The sequence below is a fragment of the Electrophorus electricus genome, chromosome 12, assembly GCF_013358815.1.
Source record: "Electrophorus electricus isolate fEleEle1 chromosome 12, fEleEle1.pri, whole genome shotgun sequence".
Classification (NCBI taxonomy): Eukaryota; Metazoa; Chordata; class Actinopteri; order Gymnotiformes; family Gymnotidae; genus Electrophorus; species Electrophorus electricus.
In genome coordinates this window covers 4,849,851-4,864,712 of record NC_049546.1, presented here as the reverse complement: position 1 = coordinate 4,864,712, position 14,862 = coordinate 4,849,851, and the positions used below count along the sequence as shown (strand labels likewise).

Here is a 14,862-nt window from a genome sequence, read left to right as displayed (position 1 = left end):
TAGTCCCTGCAAGGGAAAAACAGGCAGCGTTAGCGGAGCCGCGGGGCCAAGTTGGGGGGCCAATCTGCGGGGCTGAGCCGGGGGCCAAGCCGCAAGGCCAGGCTGGGGAGGGGAGACACTCTGCAGCAAACGCAGGCTTCTGTTCTATAAGCGTCAGCTGGACTTCAGCACTCTTCAGTTTATCGCCACAGCGCCGGCACAAAGCTCATGCTTGAAAACTTTGAAAGGGGAAACTGCGTTAGTTAAAATTGGTAATGCACTTTATACCAATTACTGTTTTTGTGTTCATTCATGGCAGTTTCATAAACCCACTCTCACACACACACACACACAGAAACACACACACACACACACACACACACACACACACTAACACACACTAAGCTCAACGCAGCAACCTCGGCAGACAGAGACAGAGGGGTCGGTTTTCGAGCCAACTATAATGACTTTGTCACACTTGGCTGATCCTAACTTGAGCGATTACTGCCTCTCACTACACACGCGCTCACGTGTTACAGGGAGATGGGCACTAAAGGCTCTCCCTTGATTGGACACTAAACAGCTACCAGTCAGCCGTGAAACATCACTGGTTAATCACACGCGCAATGGTGCCAGACAGCTACTCCCCTCTCTGTAGCTGATTAAGCCCGAGACGTTCTCTCCCGCTCACATCCAGTGGCTAAAACCTCCTCAGGACTCGACATGTTATTACACTATTTATCATAATGCTGCTAGCTGTGATGGTTTACCTTTCACATACAGCATGCTGCTACTTTTACCATTTTCCAGAATCATCTGCAATTGGTGCAGTCTGTTGCTGAATCCGAATTATCTCAAACTGTTCTATGATTTGTTATATAGTAAACTTCATACTGTGGTGCACTGTCTTGCCTAATCATATGTAGTGTAGTGTATAATACTTGCTCTGTGCATGGCTTTGTTTACTTGCATGAGTCTCACAGCCCTTGTCTTGTTTGGTGTACTACACCGAGACCATGGAGGAATGCTATTCTGTTCTGCTATGTCCTTAAATGCATTAAATGCATACCACACGTTGTTGGCGAACCCGTGACCTCATTTGTCACCCCATCTGCCCTGTTCTACCCCATCTGCCCTGCTCTACCTCATTTGCCCCTGCTCTACTTCATCTGCTTCTGACAATTCCAACCTCTCCACCCTATGACTCCTCAAGCTTTTTTGTTTTGAACAAATTACCGGTAACAAAAAGACAAAATGGAAAAAAACAATAGTTAAATACATATATAGTTTCATATAGTTAAATACATTTTGTAATTTATGTTCTGTGCTACACAGACTTCATCATCGTCAATAAAATGTTTTGACAGTTTTCAATGATCACGGCGCTCTGTAGCTCAGTTTATTAGAGTGGTCACTAATGCCCTTGTGTGCTCAGAAACACTCCTGCTTATGAGCAACAGGCCTGGAATGATTCGAGTCAGGTTTGTTAGAGGAGAGACACCACAAAAATGGCTATCACATTGGGGATTCTCATCTGGCATTATGAACCACGGCAATTATTCTGTACTGCCGTGGGGATTTCTTTAATAATGGCCCCTTGACTGCACTCGCCCTTGTAAAACATTATGTAACATGAACCAAGGCAATGTCATCGTCAATTCCATTTCATTTACGTGATGTGTAGCCAAAACGTGAATCCCAAATGCAGTATTCCTGGAAGCCGCACTGGGACGCACTCTTAGTATGGATGCTCACCTAGAGATCTGGTGTCCAGCGAAAAGCAGCAGGGCAGTGAGGACATACAGGTAGAGCTGCACCAGATGCTGGCGTGGCAGAGTGAGCAGAACCAGACTCAGGATGTAGCCTAAGAGAGCGAGAGAGAGAGAGAGAGAGAGAGGGAGAGAGAGAGAGGGAGAGAACGGTGCCTGAAGCCAAGAGTGAGAGAGTGAGAGCTCTCGGGGTACCTCTCTTTCTCCCAGTGCATCTGACGAGACAGGGAACATATTCGCACGGGAATCATGGGACATTCAGCATAGGGAAAAACGGGGGAAACCGATAAGAGAAGCGGCAGGAGAACAGGAGCAGGACAGGGGGAAGGTAGACAAGGCCATATATAATGATGTGAAAAGACTGGGAAAAGACTGGGAAAACATTAGGAAAATCCAGATGACAAAAGATAAAGAACTCCACAGCAGACAGAGGCCAAAGAGTGGAACAGGAAACCACCTCATTCAGAGGAATAGGGCACAAAGAGTATTGTTACACATATCTAAATTAGTTTCTCATTCTCATTACAATTCACACACACACACACACACACACGACAAAGACTATTTATCATTATCCTTCTTTGATGAGTAGAAATAAATTACTAGAAAAAACAGGATTTTTCAGGATGCATAAAGTGCATGCAGGCTAATGCCTAATGATGTGTGTCCTTGTGTGGTAGGCTGGATGAGTATAAATGTGTACATAATTGTTGCATCTATGTGTCTGTGCGTGCGTGTGAATGTGTGTGACCCCTCTGTCTCCGTCTGCTGAGGTTGCTGCCTCTGCGTGGAGAGCTGAGTTGAGCATAGTGTGTATTAGTGTGTGTGTGCTTGCGTGTGTGTGTGTGTGTGTGTGTGTGTGTGTGTGTGTGTTATATAAGCCTGAAGCGTTTTATCCATTTAGCACCACTGAACCTTCTGTCTTCTGTCATTCACAAACTCAGAACACATTCGCACATGCACACACTCTCTCTTACACACACACACACACACACAGACACACACCGAATACAACACAGAAATGGGAAAGGTTAGGTCATTACTGAGAAAGCAACACAAGAATGGAAAACGGATGGAGACGCAGAAAAAAACATGATGACATTGCTGGATCATATTTAGACACGGACCAGGGAAGGAAACAGCACAGTCTATCCTGGAAGGCAGAGAAACCTGCTAGCATGACAATATAACACTGCCAAAAATAGAACAATAGGAAAAGAAAGGGAACCTATGACAGGGAATAATACTGGATATTACAGCACACATGCATAGCTGGACAGATCCTACTACAAAAAAACAACAACAACAACCTGGAAGAAAAACAATAAACAAAGCTCTCAGCAAAAAAATCACGGAAATACACAAGAGTCCTGAAATGCAAACAAACTCCAGGAACAAACCTCTAGAGATCACTGCCATTAACCACAGGCAGCAGTAACAGGGAGCTGCTGCAGATATACTGACTAGAGACGTTCTCATGGCTGTGGATCCATCCTGCCCGTTGCCATGTGACTCTCCTCCTCCAGCATTGCAATTCATGGCCTAAATGTATCATTAGGTAGAGGGCGATGGGCAGTAACGGCTTCCCTAAAGCATCGCCTCCGATCCGTTGACATAAAGGGGTCCCAGCCAAAAGCACATTGATATTAACAGCCTTAGAAGCAAAAGGTGAGGCCTGGTGCTTGCTGGTGTCCATGATGGCCCTCTCTATTAGTCCCGCTGGCCTCCGGGCACGCCATTTGGGCTCCGTGGTCCATGCTCAGCAGAGTAGAGAGAGCTGTTCTTACTACATTGTTATTATAGGCTGAAGGACTTGGAAATGTGCCAAGTGATTTTTCCCACGATTAGCAGAAAGGCCACTGTGATATTAAAGTAGAGGGTTGTTAAAAGTCACAAGGATAGCAGCTGTGACTGTCTTCCTCTTCCCGGGAGACTTGTTTTCACGAACGTTGAAGGCTATTTATAGTTGGCCCACCGTAAAAACAGTTTTGTGTTGTGGACAGATCACTGGAGGCTAATTATCAAAGTGCTTATGAACAAAGACATGCCCCCAAATTTGTAGCTCTTTAAAGAAACATTTGTGCAAATGCACGCACATATGCACTCACACACACACACACAACCAAAAATTCAGACAGTGGAGATGCTGCCCTATGACCCAAGCCATCAGAACGCCAAATCCCATGATGCATTGGGAAACCACCAGCGATCTGCAGCTCCAGAGTTCTGATTGTTCTCACCTGACTCGCATTATTCTTATTGTAATTAAGTAGAGCTGTGACTTTTTCCTCATTGTGAAGTATCGCCTTTCTCTCTAGTAAGCATACTGAGCAGTTTTCCTGGATTGTTTTTCTGGTATTTTTGACTTTGACTGTTGTTCAGATTACATTTGTTTGGTTTTGCTCTTTAAGCACATTGCTGGTTTTTTGTCAGCCTGGTTATAATCTACATGTCTCTGACTTTGATTTGGAAGCCCCTGTCTTGTTTTGATAGCTTTGTATGGAATCTGACTTATACCTGTCTGATAATGTTTGCGGCTTACCCATCTTCTAGTAAACCAATGTCACAAATCTTAATCCGTGAGCATCTGAATTTGATTCCAACTTTACAGCAGTGGACGTCAAAGATACAAAAAGTAGAAAAATCACAATTTGACACTGCATTTTCTTAAATGTAGAAGGGGGTAGGATAGGGGTTGTATTACATTGTCAAATTGAGCTCAGAGAGGGTATATTTACATTTGTATACAACGAATGTCAGACCACCTTCTAAAGTGGTCTGGCTGACTGGATTCAGTCAGTTTAAGCGCACCTTGCATACATGTAAAATGGTATTTCTGATCTGATAATCCATATGTGGACATAAACCTGATACTTAAGAAAGGATGCATGAAATGATGAGGTGTAAACAGGATCAGGGACATATTTTGGTTCTCTCTTCTGACAACAGCCGAAAGGTTTGTGATAAAAACGATGGTTTCTAGAGTGTTTTGTTTGCTTTTCAAATACATCACAGATTAATCATGGATTAAACAGATTAAACAGAGGAGAAGAGGAGTGAATAAGCCTGAAACTAGGGCACTCTCCAACCTGTTCTCCCACAGTCTGAATGTCAAGGCAAAAAGCAAACACACACACACGCGCATACACGCACAAACATACCACGGATCTGTTTAGAAAGGCAAAGGAAAATAAAGTCATTCACACAGTTCACCCAAACATTCCTTCTAATGGCAAACACACTTAAATGTGCATGCGCACACACACACACACACACACACACACACTGTGAATAAGCCATGAGCCATGGTAGTGTGTATGGGCAGCAGTTGAATAGCATTGGAAGCTACGCTCCAATGAACCCATTTAAAGCTCAGGACAGGAGTCAAGAAGAGCAACAGCCTTCACCAGGCACCACACACTAGCCTACAGTCAGCCACAAACAGCAGAAACAAATCCCTAAAATGCCTGGACAGAAAGAGACAGTCACAAAGAGAGAGAGAAAGAGAGAGAGAGACAGAAAAAGATAGAGCGATCTCACCAAAATCTGTACAAAAACGATGCCCTGACCTGATTTGAAGGACGTTTTCATTTTTTCCCCTTTTTAAAAATCTGGCATCCCCCCAGTTATGTCTCATTTCCTGCTCAATCATTTCTCTTTGACTCAGTCCACGTCATGATAGAGTCACTACTGGCCGAATGCCCTTGATCATTCCGCTCTGTCTAATTTTTAAATCTTTAAACCTTGTATGAACAGTGGTCCCGCACCTCATCTAAATCTCCAACCGGAAAGTACTGTATCCCACGACCTTTGCTCCCACAGGCAGCATGACTCAGGCATGCAGCGTTACCAAAAGGTTCTTCCGGACAGACTGGCGTTCACCACTACTCTGAGGGTCGCAGCATTGCTCTGCTTCCCCGTTCCCAGACACTCGAGCCGAAAAGGTGGAAAGGTCGGCTCATCGCCGATCACCCACCGGATTCAGCCTGCCGTTTTAGAGCACGGCAAAACAAAGCAGCCCTGCCGAGAGCCAGGGGCCACACTCACCCACATAGTGCAGGTAGAGGGCCAAGTACTTGTACTGGAAAAGGGGGTTGTTGCTCCGGCTGCTCCTCTGGATCTTCTGGAAGAAGGAGCCGACGTCCCAGCGGTAGAGCACCTCCAGCAGCATGATGCTGGGCACACGCAGGCCCACGTTCAGCACGGCCTCCACGCGCTCCTTCACTGGCATCACGCCTCTCGCTCTCGGCACACGGCAGCACGCAGCTTCTGGCTGGAAGCACCACGGATCTGCCCCATGGAGAGCGCCAAGACGGAAGATGGAGAAAGGTTCAGGCACAGTGTCCACACCTCAGACCGTACTCAGTAGAAAGTAGAGTTGATGGCGCATATGGAACATTTAAATGCAATCCAATCAGATTTTTGTTTGTTTGTTTTATCACATTTGCATATCCAGGCGATGCCGTCTATCAATGTTGGCTGAAAGTAAGGTTAATTTACGAGGAATGACGATAAAGGATAAAGTTTGCTACTAACGCGTACTGCAGAAGGAGCGTGCTGTGGCAGTGAGACTAGCTGAAACTATAGACAAACCATTACAGGAATATAATTACCAGCGACGCTTTATGCTTTGTGTTTGTGAAAGGCAGAAGCGCAAGAAAAGGAGAATTTCAATTTGAGTATTTCGAATTTAGGCGCATCTCAGCAGGGGCGATGGAGTATACTTGTGGACTTTTTACTTGCGAAAGTCGGTGACTGGAAGTGGTTATATAACGTCAAATGGGAATCGGTTCCACCTTAACACACACGAGAACTGTCCATTACGAGAACCATAATCTCTAAAACCCCTGACAGTTAACTATCATGCCATCTAGCGCTGTCTACTGCACCTGGGCGATAGCCATCGCAAGACGTGAACTACAGTAACCCCGAACTCATTGAAAATTCATTGTGTGCGACTGTCCAATCACATGCGCACCAGAACAAGAAAAAGCCTGTTGCAATATTTTAAAACAAACAGGCAGTGTGCGTCGCCTACACTAGCAAAAAATACACCACTGATTTAAGAAGCAAATGCATATATGGTAAAAGAGAGGTCAATTAGCTCGCTGTCGTGACATCCAGTTCCCGAGTCTAACATGAAGACACAATCTGCGAATCTGTGATAAGAGTATTTATGTGTTATAATATTTCTAGGTCGCATATTACGCACAAGCAAAATCGCAGAACAACGTCCAGACACAGAATATACATCCCCTCCGGAGATGCTCATTTGAACTATAGTAACCCAACCGGCTCGCCAGTCGGAAAATAAAGCCGTACACGGGACCGCTGATAGTCCCTGCTGGATCCACCGCAATTCGCAAAACAGAAATAGTCCACTTACAGAACCCGAACTATCAGAACTGCTCTTCACTGCAATCCAAGACGTCTCTCCGTTCCAATGTCAGCCATGGTGGCGGAGGAATGTAGCGTGTGTCGGACTCAGGAAAAGAGCATCCCTACCGAGAAGACACGGCACCTGGACTCATATCACTTCATCCCGCAGCCATTACAGATAGAGAGCGATCTGCACTGAGCATGTGCGCAGCTGAAAGGGGCTTGCAGCAGCACCGTGGGGACGCGCTCCGAGCCACACACACCCAAAGAGGCGCGTCGGTGGGACCGGGGAGGATGTCGAACCTCTGGATGAGGATACGACCGACACTTTGTTAGCGTTGAGGATGTGTGCTTCTGTGATCGCTCGGTGGGGGAATAGTACTAAACGATGGACAGGGGACATCTTTCGTTCTTTCGTTCTTTCCCTCCCACCTCAGTGCATATAACACCTTACACAATATGTTGAAACGTCCACATCAAATCGGTTTACATATGTTGACATCACATGCGCCTCTTATATCAAGTTATTTGAAAAGTCGATTATTGTGAGCAAATGTTGGTTAGCATCAATGGACTTGGAGGGCTCAAAGTTTTCATAAGAGAATATTTTTCACTAAGTAATACCATGAACACATAAATCAAGCAGCTCAAAAGACATTAAGTAACCGCAGGAAGTAAGAGGACTTTACCATGTCACGTGGCTTCCCTCACAATACCAGAGCTGTGGGGAAATGAGAGTTTCTACATCTCAGAATTCACCAATATCTGACCTGGTTTGTGAAATACTCAAAGTCAAAACATCCAAGGGCTGTCTATGTATATAGGATGGACAATTGGACAATATTTTGTTGTCCTTTGGTTAAGTTGCAAACCCAAAGTCCTTTCTCTGGGGTCCTTTTAAAAACTCTACAGCGGTTTAACCAGAGCGTGTATGCTTTTATTTCATGGGCCCACAAAAATAAATGAGTGAATTTCCGTATGTTAGACCCTGTGATATGTAGATACCTAGAGCTTCATTCATTCACTTAGAAGACCGAAAACTGGAGCCTGACATCACCTTGCAACAGGCAGAGCTGATGTTAAGAGCTGCCTGAATCCATTTTCATATGCATTACCATCACAAGGTGTATAAAGATTATCCAATGTAAAGATTTTCCAGTAATAACTGTCAACTTATACGCCAGTGCTAAACATGGACTATTTTATCTCATAATTATTATTATCTCAAATTTGTATCTCATGATGAGAATGAACCTCCTAGTGATTGGGCTGAGTGAATCAACTCATTTTCTGCACCTCTGCAATTAAAATGGGTCGACACATGGCCCACACACGCCTGCCTGCCAGTCACTATTACCTTAGGGAAACTGTCAAAGATCCCACCTTCTTAACTCTTTCTGGTCAATCTTGGAGTCCTGAAAACACTGACGAGGCGGTATAGTGGACTTTCAAGGAAAGTAATGTGTCTTCCTGCTCTGGAGGAGGGTGTTGCAATGAGTCAGCAATGTCTATGGTAATTCACTTCAAATTACTGTCAGTGGACAAGGCCTAGATGGTCTCATTTGAGGATGGAGAAGGTTGGCAGATTTTAATTATAATAAACTATATGAATATTTGTGATGACTTATTGACAACTGACAATCATAGACTGCTACAAAATCTATTGAGTTTGTAAAGAGGATGTAAAGTTATATATATATATATATATATATATATATATATATATATATATATATATATATATATATATATATATGTTGCCAGTTCAAGCCCCACCACTGCCAAGTTGCCACTGTTGGGCCCCTTAACATTATTATCCTGAAACATTATAAGCAACATAATTTTTATGTGATTGTGTAAGTCTATTGGTTTTATTAGCAGACGATTCTGTGGCGTTTTAAAGCAGTGGTTTGTTCCTATCGAGGTTTTCCAGTTGTGGCTTTCCTCATTCAGCATTGCACAGAGGAATTGTAAACAATAGTCCATAACCCTTTAACTAATTACTTTGAGCCAGTACTGCACATACGTTAAGCTAAAAATATATATAAATTCATCTAATCAATTATCAAGCTAGTGCTGCATTTTTAAAAGGACACTGATACCACAGCAATTACTGTGGGTGTGACTTAACCAACAAAAAACTATTCCAGGTTATCAGTGCTTTCACCCATCCTGTCAGATTTGATAAGATATAAAAGGAAAAGAACTGTAAAGATTTAAAACTTGGTCTTTGAATGTGGCTTTAGGACAAAAAGCAAAAAAAGAAATTGCATATTTAAACAAGACACACCTTCCAGATTTCAGCAATATTTATACTTTCTTTGCATTAATTTGAGTGTGAAGTAATAAATATGTAACCAACCCCTAGAGAACAAAGTGTGCAACAAATCTGCCACCCTGGAGTACAACAGCACACAATACATAATTTAAAACCCTGTACATGCTCAGTATCATCTCCAGATCTGTAATTTAGGCATATGCAGTGGGCATTAAGATAAGCCTCTTTGAGAACAACTGATATATATCTTTAAGAAACACTGATACTTCTCTTTGAGAACAATATTACATTTCATTGAAATCTTTAAAATAATTCACAAAAGACAGCAAAAGGTAATCTTCAGTTCACAATATTATCTTAGGTAGGAAAAAAGTTGGACATTTCATTTTATTCGAACTTATGCCAGATCATCAGTATGAGCACCAAGACCAAATCTGATGGGTCAATGAACTCAATGATCAAATGAAGTCAGTGATTCCAACAGGCCTGTATTGAGCATATCCGTGTCCTTTACAGGTAGGGTGGGAAGGAGATCACACACATTAAAAACAAACTAGGTTAAACAAACTGTTATATCTTTTTTTTCATTGGCAAAAAGGTCTTTATCTTTAAATATGTGTAGCATCATCCTGAAGCTATCTGCACCATACTTCTGCCAATATTTTTTCAGACAGTTTGGTGACCAGAAGCAGTTACTGAATTGGACATTATTCTGATTTTTCTGACTTGTGGTGTATTTAGAATTACGATTTTTATTATTATGTATATCAATTAGCTGGTCTGTGACAATATTGGAGTACTAATCTTTAGAGCTTCTAATGTCAAAGATCAGCATTAAATGCATTGTAAAACCAGCAACACCATAGACTACAGAATTCCTGGAAAACTACATTTTGGAGTTCTCTAGTCAACAGTTGTTGCTGGCTTCTGTTTACCAAGAACATTAAAGCAAAGTTCAGTAGCATGACACCATCTGTGGCCGGAGGAATAGCATTTCACCATGCTATGCCCTGATCTGTGTAAAACAAATCATGAATGACCTTAATCATAAACTAACGATTAACAATAAAAAAATAAAGAGTACACATAATTAACACACATAATTAACATAAATAACACACACAACACTCATTTGGAAAATGGTGATGTCACTCTTGTTTTTGAAGTCTCCATTTCTTGTTCGTTCTCTTGCTTTTCATTTTAGGACATCTAAATAACAAAAAGGATATGAGTCATATTACACGTCCCACAGACTTACCCATACTGATGTGTGTATCTAATACAGTAAGAAGACCAATAAAGACTCGTGAAAATGAAATTTCTCAAACTACCCATGGCAAGCGAACTCACTTGAACCGGCTCCACTCACTCCAAGAGGAGTTGCACAGATCGTCCTGCGCTCTCACGCACACAGTCACGCCCTGTTTTATTGGCCACATCTGCCCCTGAGTCAGTTTCACCTGGGCACAATAGACCAATTAGGAACACATTACGTAACAGGAAGCCCTGCCCCTTCAGGCACCCGACTGCATGTTCATTTGGTGACCCATGTACGAGTTGGCGACGCCTCACAAGTGCTGCATCGATGCGTGGTTTGTGTGGCAGGTCTGCAGGACCAGGTGGGCATACCTTCCGCGGAATGCTGTTTGAACAGTCACATTTTTTCTTGCAACAGTGAATCTCTTTCACTTGGAAGGTGAGGGGAAAAAAGGAAGAGGGGGTGCTCCATGTCTCTGGGTACTGCAGCTCTAGGGTGGTGGTGTTTTTGCTGATGCGCACCATGTCCGGCCTCACTATGGTCAAAGAGACGCACTATGAACAGAATGCTCTATCATACAAATCAATATTCTGCCCAGGTTTTACTGTTCTGGCTGCCAGGCTATTTTTGCACCCATTTAAAGAAATCCACAGCTGTGTTTGCTTAAAGAAAACCCAAATTAATACTTAATACTAGACACTGCAGCAAATGAGGTAAAGTCAAGCCTGGAGCACTGTACCTTCTTCATGTGTGTATGTAACCAGTACGAATACTTAGCTTCGGTGTACATTGTGAATCATTACCTATGCCTGAAATCTGAAACTGCAGACGATAGGTCTCAATGACATAGTCACTCCGGAAATAAATGGTTAAGTTGACTTGGTCCCTCTCTTCAGCATAGGGACAGTAGGCGTGGTCCTGGCACATGACCCCATGGCCACTGGAGGTCAGGTCGCAGGTGATGTTCCCTACTTGGTGAGAGCTGTAACCAGGGAAACACACACACTCCTCCTATCTCTAACTTTTCCTTTGGTCAATGATTCCCCATGCCAGTCATGAGGATTCCACACTCTGCATGTTTTGGACCTTAACACACGTGAGACAGCGGCGTAGACTTAATTAACCGAGGACTGTGGGAGAATTGTCAGGTGTGTTGGATTAGGGAAAGCCTTAGAGCAAAATGCCTTTCTAAATGCATACATCAATTTTATGCACTTACATACTAAAAGGAACGCACAGTTGCACAGAGTCAAGGATTCCCAGCAGAAGATAGCATTAAGTGTACAATACTTAAGATTTGGAATCGTGTTAGGCATGGCTACCGTTAAGTATGCTGTTGTTAGAGCACAAGTAGGAAAATTTCAATGTGTGCATGCAGCTTCTGATCCAGGAAGAGAGAGAAGGCCTGGAGGAGCTTACCGTGTTACTTTAATAAGTACAACTTTTCCTGCATCTGCCCTTTTTTCATCCCAGGTCCAGGAACACTGAAAGGAGCCATTGTAGTTGTTTGCTGAGCAGTAGATGTAACCTTGTCAACAAATATATTTCAAAAACTATGTTGAAATCTCATCTCATTTGAATTTAATTGTTATGATGATCTTTTGAGAAATCCCAGAGTTCATACATGGTTCGATTTTCAGCAGTGTTTTAAACCCTTGTCCAAAAGCATGGTGTGTGCATTACACCTTTCTCAGGTGTCCCTTTAATAATCTTCCTGTAGGGCCAGTGCACCAGTACCAGAGTGTGGTTCAGGTAGGAGCCTTCCCTGCTGTAGCAGTTGTAAGTGCCTCCCTGCCTCTCTTCCACCATAACTAGTATTCTGTTCCCCCTCTCCTGGAGCTCTTCTCCACTGTTTCTCCTCCACATGATGTCCTGCCCCTCAAAAGCCTCCCCGCACAGCAGTGGAACCAGTAGCTGGCTGCCGTAATTGGCCATGTCTTCATCCACCACCAGCTCTGGCAATGAGGGAGCAGGGAAAGGAAAGTGTTAATGAGGGAGACAAGCTGAGAAACCAGAGCAGCCAGACTACGTCCGATGAGGCCACATGATTTTTTGGTTTTCCACAAAGACAAAAAGATGTAAGATTACTAAAATTATTTCTTGCAATGTGCAATTTCTTTCAACTTTAAGATGAAATTGTGCAGCAATGTGTTAGAATTTACTCAGCAGTATTTTATTATTTTATTGTTCCTTTCAGTGTTAAAAAAATAACATTTAGATCAGTTAATTAACAGCTAAACAAGTATTTCAAGTTTGCATGACCAAATTTCATTCATTCAAATCTAGAGCAATCCAGACAAACCATTTGTTTTAAGAGTCCAATAACTTTCAGCCACTTTGATAGATTCCATGGTGGCGTATGGAAAAGCAAATAGGACTCCAAACAAAAGAAAAACCATCTGTTGGAAGAAAATATGATCAAGATAAATTGAATATTTCTTAGCTTTAAGACCAATTCATTTTGCAGGTCAGTTTTTTTTGCTGAACAAGACTGATCTGCTTTTAGCCAAATTTAAAAATGGATGCTAATCACATAACAGGAATACCCTGCCCTTTTGATTAAATATATGATTAGACTTACCTCTCTTAAATGCACCAAAATATTAAAGAATGCAGTCAAACTAACCTTCACACTGTATTATGCACAGACCTTTTAAGATGTCAGGGAGCCCAAATTTCCCCACCCAGGAAAAGTACAGGCCAAGCAGGTTAGAGGAACTGGGCCGACTCCAGGGCCACTGGAACTGAACCACTCTGTCCACCATGATCATGCGTCTCAGTTCCACCTTTAGGGACCCATCAGAAGCTTCCAAATGGCCTTTGGGACAGTCCCTGCTCTCGCGCACTACTAAGTACATAGATGACTATTCATGATAGAATAATATGAAGACAAAGCATTTTGATTTCCATTAGGTGGTTTTGTTGGGTGCCCCAAAGCATTCTGAATAAAGAAAATAGGAGAAAGGAATCTGATCATGTACTCCTGCTGTTTATTCTGAAGTATCATGGATATCTGGACACAATGCCATTGTTATGAACAGTTGGGTGCTGTTTCAGCTAGCGGTATTGCTTCCATGATCCATTCACACCTGTTTATCCCATATTTTCAGGTTTTTCCATTTCAGTTACACCATAGCATATTAAGGGAACTTCCCCTTTTTGTGCTTAGTTTATATATTTCAGAATTTTATACAGTGTACTCTCTACTAATAATACAATTAATAAATCAATTATGTGCTTATTGTTTTAAGGGGCTTTATGTGACATCTTAATCTGGAGCTAGGCATGAGTGACAGTACTTATGGTGTTTATTAACAAAACACACAAAGAAAACAAAACAGATTGGAGCAAAAGCAAAAAGATAGTAAACAAAAAGATGCGGATTCAGTAAGCAGAAACACGACTAACATGCTGGGAAGTAGCAGATTAGGGCCCATCAATGCAATGCACTAGACTTGGACACCTGTGTGAGTAACTAATATACTGATGTTTGGTTCCAGGAAAGTGGTTGTGTGTGTCGTGAAAGTTGTGTGTGGACTGAGAGCGTTGGCTGGCTACTGGCAAGAGCATGACTACACCGCAGCAAGCCCCCCGACTGGAGCTGGGTGCCGGGGCAACACTGGTAACAAGGAGCAGGCCTGGCTGGATGGGCACGATGGAAACGCTGACAAGGTCAGGTTCCAGATCCTAGCTGACCAGCACCCAGCTTCATTCTTCAGGCCTGTGCCCCTCCCAATCCACTAGATACAGGATCCTCCCACGGCGTGGCCTGGAGTCAAGGAGGGCACGTCCAACTATAGGCTGGCTCTGCGTCTCTATGCCCAGTGGAAGTGGAGGACTGGATTGCAACCCAGCTTTGCCTACTTAACCCGCACTGAAGGGCTTAAGGGAGGACACATGAAATGCCAAGGACACCTGAAGACCCACAGGTAGGTGCACCCAATAGGTGACCTCGCTGATCCTCTCTCTGATGGTGTATGGGCCAACATACCTGGTTTCGGGTTTATCTCTGGGGCCACACACACACAATCTCCCAGCAGTGGTCTCTCCCCATCGCAGATACACTTTCTTCTTGAAGGCCACTTCTATGAGGGGGCAGCTGCGCGTCTTTGGCCGGACTGAAGATCTCCGTGAGATCCTGGCACAGAGCTGGGATGGGGAGACTGGTGGAGCAGAGAGGAAGGACCCCAGGACTGAGG

At 43.3% G+C, this 14,862-nt stretch overlaps 2 protein-coding genes across 2 annotated transcripts in view; both read right to left on the bottom strand.

Annotated features, from left to right (window-relative positions):
• The window catches only part of rnf145a (ring finger protein 145a), a 16,196-nt gene extending 8,740 nt beyond the window's left edge, over window positions 1–7,456 (bottom strand). The window contains exons 1-4 of the mRNA XM_027022566.2: window positions 7,135–7,456; window positions 5,796–6,038; window positions 1,735–1,843; window positions 1–6 (exon numbers count right to left, since the gene is read on the bottom strand). The exon at window positions 1–6 is cut by the window's left edge and continues 86 nt beyond it. Of these exons, the coding sequence (XP_026878367.2) occupies window positions 1–6; window positions 1,735–1,843; window positions 5,796–5,979 (299 nt within the window). The 5' untranslated portion in view covers window positions 5,980–6,038; window positions 7,135–7,456. The remainder of the gene's footprint in view (window positions 7–1,734; window positions 1,844–5,795; window positions 6,039–7,134) is intronic.
• A 3,097-nt stretch (window positions 7,457–10,553) lies between these two features.
• il12ba (interleukin 12Ba) lies at window positions 10,554–13,301 on the bottom strand. Its single transcript, XM_027016730.2, has 8 exons — window positions 13,290–13,301; window positions 12,966–13,062; window positions 12,349–12,618; window positions 12,083–12,191; window positions 11,467–11,645; window positions 11,035–11,198; window positions 10,756–10,865; window positions 10,554–10,614 (listed from the first exon to the last, which is right to left on the bottom strand). Exons 2-8 carry the CDS (start codon window positions 13,060–13,062, stop codon window positions 10,554–10,556), a joined length of 990 nt encoding a protein of 329 aa, XP_026872531.2. The 5' UTR covers window positions 13,290–13,301.
• Window positions 13,302–14,862: the final 1,561 nt, after the last annotated feature.